The sequence below is a fragment of the Notolabrus celidotus genome, chromosome 11 (assembly GCF_009762535.1).
Source record: "Notolabrus celidotus isolate fNotCel1 chromosome 11, fNotCel1.pri, whole genome shotgun sequence".
Classification (NCBI taxonomy): Eukaryota; Metazoa; Chordata; class Actinopteri; order Labriformes; family Labridae; genus Notolabrus; species Notolabrus celidotus.
The window spans coordinates 6,904,094-6,911,958 of record NC_048282.1 but is presented as its reverse complement, the minus strand read 5'-3'; the positions used below and the strand labels follow the sequence as shown (position 1 = coordinate 6,911,958).

The 7,865-nt window shown below is 39.8% G+C and overlaps 1 protein-coding gene across 1 annotated transcript; it reads right to left on the bottom strand.

Annotated features, from left to right (window-relative positions):
* Window positions 1–688: 688 nt before the first annotated feature.
* Window positions 689–7,865, bottom strand: slc66a1 (solute carrier family 66 member 1). The gene is made up of 8 exons (XM_034696731.1): window positions 7,741–7,865; window positions 6,951–7,144; window positions 6,733–6,862; window positions 5,873–5,960; window positions 5,328–5,482; window positions 5,135–5,227; window positions 4,139–4,324; window positions 689–1,725 (listed from the first exon to the last, which is right to left on the bottom strand). Exons 1-8 carry the CDS (start codon window positions 7,756–7,758, stop codon window positions 1,639–1,641), a joined length of 951 nt encoding a protein of 316 aa, XP_034552622.1. The 5' UTR covers window positions 7,759–7,865; the 3' UTR covers window positions 689–1,638.

The following is a 7,865-nucleotide window of genomic DNA, read 5'->3' as shown; positions in this document are numbered from 1 at the left end:
TGAGTTAGATGGGCACTTTGCATAGCAGCCTCTGCCATCAGTGTGTGAGTGGGTGAAAGTGACATGTGGGTTTTAAAGCACTTCGAGTGCTCAGAAGACTAGAGAAAGTGTTACACACAGAGTCTATTTACTGACAACAGGAGACAGGCTACATTAGGTGCAAAGACAGCTATTTGCATAGTTAACTTCAAAAAGTGTCCAACCCCTGACACAGCTTACAGCCAAGCAGTCTGAGTCTTTTTGGGTGGCCAAGCAGTTTTTAGGGGGGGGGTCTAGATCACCCTTGGCCTCCCCCCTGGAGGTTTTTTAATTTCTCTCTTTTTTGTATTTTAGGGAAAACATAAAAAGTCCTTCCCTCTCTTTCACTTGTGTTTGGCACTTATTTAAAAGTTTTAATTAAATATCAATGTTTCGACATATCAGCCAAATATGCAAATGAAACGAGCATCCCCCCCTTTAATATAATATCATATTTTCTTGTTCCTGGCCCTGGTACAGGAAGTTTAACTCCATATCTTGGCTTCCTTCTCTAAACCCACAAAAATATTCCTCCTCTTCTTTATCTTTCTCTTCATCTTAAACTGAACATTCAACCTTATTCTTTACATTTGAACTGTGTCCTTATTCTGCAGTCGACATGACTTTGTTTGTTTCAAAACACAGAGAAGAAAGTCTTCCGCCTCTCATATTTTGTTTCTTACGAGACCAAATCACTTTATCTAAAATCAGAATATACAGACATCTTACATTTTATTCATCTTTACAGCACACTGACCAAATGAACAAATTTCATATTTGTCAAAGTACAAAACAAACTGTTGTTGTGCAAAATGATGAGAATGAAAAAGGAACATTTAAGAATTAAACATGGTAGTGAAAATCTGTCTTATCACCAGTGCAAACAAAACTGGTCAAGAGTCTGTATTAGAAAACAATAAAATAGTATGACTTTAATTAAAAAGATATCTAAAATGCACCAAAAAGATCCATGCTCAAACATTGATGTTGATTACAGTACTTCAAAATCGACTAAATACAATTTACAATTGCAAATATTTGCAAAAACATGTATGATATATGAGACACATCACTGAGGCCCCCAAAAACAAAAGATTGAAGGAGCTATGACTGAACACCGTAAACAAGATGAGACCGGGCTTTGTGTAGTGGTTAGTGTCATAACCGTCAAAATATTTGGCAACTTAAAAACACAGAAACCATTTTCAGAACCCTCTGTGTGATCTGGTAAACCCTACCAGCAGGTTTTTGACGACTGTACAAGGCCCGGCCTTAAATTGACGTTGTGACCTTAAAACTGGACGAGTCCACGTTGGCACTAAGAGTTTTGGTCCATGTACGACATCCGAAACCCTCAAATGCATCTTTAAAACTTGAACATAAAAGGCACCTTTAAACGAACCACTGCAGCTGACCCAGAGTGAAGAGCTTCACTTCTCACAGAACACATGCATTTAAAAACGTAGTAAACATTAATAAAAGAGCATAATAAATACAATCATACAATAAAGTTAAAATGTACAACTTGGTCATGCTGATTATGTTTGAAGTTTGATTTTGAGGGTTCACTTGAAGTGAGTGTCTGCTCATGTCCCTTTAGTGCACTCATGGTTGGTTGCTTTAGCTCTTGATCAGAGGCGTCCTCTCGTCACTCGTGCTGTCGACCACCTGCTGAGGTTTGCGGTAAATTAAGAACTGGAATGAGATCTGAAGGAGGAAGTTCAGGAAATCCGAAGGCATTGTTGGAAACACTTATTTTATGCATGTTCATCATGTCTGAGAAAAAACATAAACATAAAGGACTGTATTGTATGCATGTAGAAAGGCATGAGTTCAAACATTAAATATCACACAGTCTGCATTGTTAGTGAAATATTCCAACACAGCACAACCAGTATGTGACTAAGCATTTACATAATGCACCATATGTGTAATAAGAAGCTTCATGATGTTCTTCCTGAGAAGCAGCACTCACTATTCTATGTCTGCCTGTAATATGAAGATACAGGCAGCAGACATAGCTAACCTGGCAGCTAACCTGGCAGCTAACCTGGCTCCATCAGAAGGTGAAAAACATCTCTGATAAACATGAACAAGTATTTCAACCCAGCTAGAGCTGATTAAAATAAAGACTGAAATGTAAAATCTCTGATTATAATATTTACAGAACTAAGATTGTTGCACCATTTTCTGAATAAAAGCTTTACAAGATACTTTGATACTTTTTAACGCCACGTGCTTTCAAGCGATTCAATCTGCGTTATTTTGACATCAGATAGAATCAAAAAGTGCTGAGGCTTGAGAAGAAGACGGATCTGCAGTCATATTTTCAACCCGAAGCTTCTGCAGCAAAGGGAGTCGAGTTACATGGAGAAGATGTAAAGAGAGCGTGTGTTGCTAGTGAAATCAAAGCAGTGGAACATAAAATAAGATGTTACTTATCACTCTGTTCAGAGACTTTGTTGCCGTGGTATCTAGACCAGCTAGAGTGTCCACGTTGCTCTGCAATACTCTGCCAACATGCTAGTTGGCAGTGCGATTTCCATGCCTATTATATCAGCAGTTATGGGTTCTGCCCATAGACTGTATAAAATATGGACGTAGTATCTGTGACGACACCCATCTGTTTCTGAAGCGCTGTTTTGAGGCCAACCATCGGCGGCAGTCATATTGCTGCTGTTGAGCGATTGTGAGGTAACTAGGCGGGCTTTGAGCCTCCTAGCCAACAGCTACAGTGTTCCCGCCTGTCAATCAAGTAAGTGGTGCCTCTCATTGGAAGACTCGTAATCGTTATCTTGGAAATCGCCATCGCGTTAGAAAAAAAATCACCCCCGTACCAGGCTGTGAACATGTTTATTTCTGCTGTAAAGATCGTCTTTTTTGAATTGGTGTGTATGTGGTTTCTGGTACTTCCGGAGCCAGCCTCAAGCGGATCCTTGATGAACTGCAGTTTTTAGCACTTTCGCATTGGACTCATATTTTAGACCGGAGGTTGCCGCTTGGTCCTGCCATATTCTCTGCTTGTTGTGATAAAAAATATGATATATAGAAATATATAGAAATAAAGATATGGCGAATTAATCTGAGTGATAACGCTGGAGTTTGAGCTGATAAATGTTGAGCAGCAGTTGATTACAATGCAAGTAGAAAAGAGAGCATACGTCGGAGGAGATGGTATGTACAGCGGCTGGATAAGTGTAGGGAGAGGACGATACCGGAAATGTTTTAAATGCAGGAAATTATGATGCTACCCAGTGGACCAATCACAGGGTTGTAGTATTGTGTTGTATCAATGTGTAGCTAAATTTTTGAGGAGTTGCATATCAGATTTTTTGTTTAGGCTTCAGCGGAGGTACAGGGCTATGCGAACCTATAGTGTATGCTACAGCATCAATTCAACGCAGAAGTCGGGGTTTTCATACGCACTTGAAAAACCCTTAAGGGGACATGAGTAGATACAGGCAATAAAACTTAAGGCTTAAACAGCAAGAGAGTGGGAAAACTGTAGGATCCACACACTCATGATGAGGCCAAACAACTGTAGAAGTTGTAGTTAAGCTAAGTGAGTCTGATAAAGATAAATATTCAGGTATTTTACTGCTGGTGGTTCAGTGAGACACTGCAACAGAACAACATACTGACTGTGTTAATCTACTTCAGTCTCTCTGTTGTACTTGGGGTGCTACAACAATCCTTTGTCATGCTGTAATCTTCTGGTCATGGCCTTTCTGTCTACAGTTTTGTGCTCAGCTGATTAATATGTTACAGATTTTGGGATGTTGTTTTTAGTGTATGCCCTGTGAGTTCTGTCTCTATCAGGAGACCCTGACCATCAGCCTTTTGTGAGTGTTCATCAAAAATAAAGCAGCAAACAACTGGATACTCACCCACCAACATGTTTGAAAGACCAATGCTGCAGCTGGGAACAAGCAGTGACCCATGTGAGAGTCTGGACCTTAGATAGTACAGAGGGTGTTTCTGCGAAAGCAACGATCAATTGTGTCTTCTCTACAAGCTCAGCACTTCCCTGAAATGTAGCACGTACATGGTAATGAGGAGAACCCAGAGGTCAGGCGGCTGCAGCAGTTGCAGCTTTTTCTTTTTTTGTTTGAAAGGATACCATGATGTCTAAGGAGAGGGTGCCGAGGCTGCCGATGAGCCAGGGCAGGTGGTGGATCAGGTAGCTTGTCTCTCCATTACCGTCATCAGGGTTCTTCAGCAGGACACTCAGGCCGTACAGGGTGTTTCCCAGGATGACCAGTGCGAACAGGAAGTAAGACACCCCCTCTGTGGACTTCCTCTTGTACTGTGGTGAGAAACCAGAGGAAGGGGGGGTGGGAAGAAATAAAACAATGATTTTAAGGAACAGAAGATCTTTTACAGACGATGTCCTACAGAGTGACGTGATATTTGCAGAGGACAGGTTTAATGCTGTCACTTCCACTTCCACTTTCTCATCTTTGACTTACAGTGAACTCTCTTTATCTCTGACCCTCATCTGAACTAACTTTCGTCATACTTATCACTTTAAATATTTACATTTTATTCTTGCTGCACTTTTTCTTCTTGCTCAAGAACCTGACCTGATATGTTCAGCTTGGTACAGAGCTATCTGACTTTGCTATGTTTAGAGCTTTTATACTCCAAGCTGGGCTGTGGTTTCCGGTGTCAGTCTGATGAAGTGTTAAAAACTAAACCTGACATTACTTCCTGTTTTCCATTAATAGGAGGTATATCTTATTTTGCATCAGCTGTAAATGAGCAGTTCATGCTTAAGTTCAGAGAGGTCTTGTCTAAACCTGAAAAGTTTCCTGCGCTGCAAAAAACTATTCCCTCTACATTAACCTGCTCATTACACAGCTACTTTCATACTTTCAGATTTGGGAATGGTTTGATAGATTTTTGTCTCTTTTCTTGTTTCTACAATCGTAAATACACCTATGTCAAATTTACCAGACTTCTTTCTGCACATTGATATGGCTACAGTTAGCCCTTTAGAGTCTGTGATTAGCATGTTGTTGTTATTACTGTTATCTATTTGCAAGGTGATTAGTATTCATCAATGCTAATCAGATACAGTATGCAGGAAAAGCATGACCCTCTGTGTCATACTCACGTTAGTGTACATCTGTGGAAGTCTGGAACAGAGGTAGAGCACCGACGACACTGAGCCAATGGAGAACCCGATAATCTCTTTAGGGGTAAATGGCTGAAGGGACATAAAAAGCACATCAGTTACACCAACAGTAAGGCAGACACAGATACATCACTCCTCACTGGTCACCTGTTTAACACATGATGTCACTCACCTTGATATGGTTATTGTCTGTGGTTGCAAGCAAAGAGCGACTCCTGAACCCTGAATGAATCATTTCCTGTTGGGTGTCCAACCCTGGGAGGTTTGCGAGGCCTGTAGTGAATCCCAGGATGCAAACTACTGCAACCGCATTCATAATTGTACTGTCTGCAGAAGAGACACAACCTGTTATTACCATCCATACTCAGAGAGACATCTCAGCACATTCCTCCAGGCAAGAGTTACTGTGTCGAAGGTCACAGGTAAGGAAACAAATGCCACCACAACATGAGGCATGTGATCACATTGTTACAGGGTAGAGGGATTACCCTCTTCCTCTGTCTGGACTTGTGTTGGATCATTAAAAACATCAGCATTGATAAAGGAGATCTATAACTACAGTTAGACAGCTGGTGATAAGAGACATCAAGGCTCTCTTCACTATGTTGACAAAAGGTCCACATGTCGGGCAGCAAATGTGACAGCAGAGTGAAACAAAGACAGGAAAACTGAGACCTCAATTTAAAAAACTACAAGTAAAACAAAAAAGACACTCACTGTCATTCATTCTGTTCCTTATTTTGTAGTAAAAGTACATGGCCAGCATCACCAAGTCGGCTACCACATAATAAATGGCCGTGTACGTCTGGATGACAGGGAGAGAGAGAAATAATTAACAATGTCACAAAAAATTAATGAATTAAATCATACGTAAAGAAATGAGACGGAAATTAAAGCTGCTTATTTTTTTTTATGAGTGTGCAAAATGTCTGTTTTGTTTTAAATTTGGTTGCTAAAAGAGTTCATCTTGCAGTTATGAAAAACTGGACTTATCTGTTTTAAGGTTGGAAAAAAACGGGAACATAATATACCTGAGAGATTTTACAGTGAAAACAGAGTCTGATATCTAACACAGCATTCCTTCTCCTTCTTTTTTTCAACCTTGAATTCACACTTGTGTCTTTTTCTAAAATAAATCACCTGTTATCAAATTAATTTTGTTTGTTGTTGTTAACTTAGATTTGCTGTATCGCAATAATGTTTTATTTTTATTCTTGCCATGCTCCTAAAATATAACATTAAATTTAAACATATACATTTGTACAATCAGTCAACATTATTCTCAAGTCATCAAGAAGTACAATTAATTTAAATTATTTATAACTTGAATAACAAACTGATCATTTAAATTATCAATCAGGACACAAATAATAATAGTAAGTTGGCTGTTGACCCTACAGTGTTGCAATTCTTTGATTTGTTTTTGTCTTATCATTCATTAAATTAAAAAACTCTGAAGAACAGCTTGTTTCTTTAAACTACTAATATTCTCATGTTCTTATTTTTTAATAATATATCTAGGTGTTGTGGCTGATCTGTCATAGGAAATACTGTGCAGTTATATCACTGAAGATCACCTGAAGTGGAAGCTGGTTTGCCAAGAAGGAGCCCACCAGATTGCAGGAATCACCTCCCAACCACAACAGCAGGAACCAAATAGAAATAGCACTGTCCATATTCCCTGTTTTACAAGAGTTGTGGTACTGCCTGCAATCAGAAAGAACACAAATACTCTTGGTGCCATGATTAACAGAATACTCCTTTGAGAAGTGATTAAACTGACACAAAGACTTACGGAAGGGAGGACACCATGAAGCAGAGGATGGATACGAGGCCTGCGTAGATGCTGGCCATGTCTCTGGCATCTTGGGCACATTCTCCGAGACCTACCCAAACCCACTCAGTCCCATTTGGGCACAGGGAAGTAAAGTTTCCATTAGTGGTTGATGCAATGGAGCTCTGCGTTGGGACTGCATCCGTCCCCATGATCTGCAAGAGAGAGGAGCTTTTGTAAATAGCCGGTTTATCCTTTGATACCATGACTGTCCTACATGTTTGACTTGCATTACATGTTAATTAGGAAGGAACAAAGTTAAGGTGGATCAGAAGACAATCAAACACCAATGAAGGAACTAGTGAATGCACCATATGGCAGAGATGTAGAGCACTCAGAGATGTAGAACACACTCAAATCCAATCATTTCAATATCAAAAAGAACATTTAACCAAAGTTTCTGCTCACTGCATGTTTCTCATAGTATTTAAAGTGGGTCAACGATTTCAAACACTTCTAAACAACTTCAGAAAAACATGCTCGAAACAATACAGAACTGTTGACAGGCTGATCCGATACATGAATCTACACAGTGACACATACATAAAAATGTGTAGCTCGTTTTTTATAATGAGTTAAACTAGAAGAAACACATCAGAGACTAATTAAGACACATTGTCCCCTCGGCCAGCTGACAAAGACGACAACAACTACTAAATAAGGTCCAGCTAGAGTTCGTTTGTGGCCTCAACATCGAGAAGAACATCAAACAAACCCTCTGGGATTCAGCATAGTAATAATTATATCTTGCCTGTGTAGCTGCTGACATGATTGGAAAGTCCTCAGCAGACAAAAACCTCCCCAAGACTGAGAAAAAAAACACGGAAGCAGCCGATAAACAAGCGTCTAAAGTGACACTGCGCTGATTGGTCGATG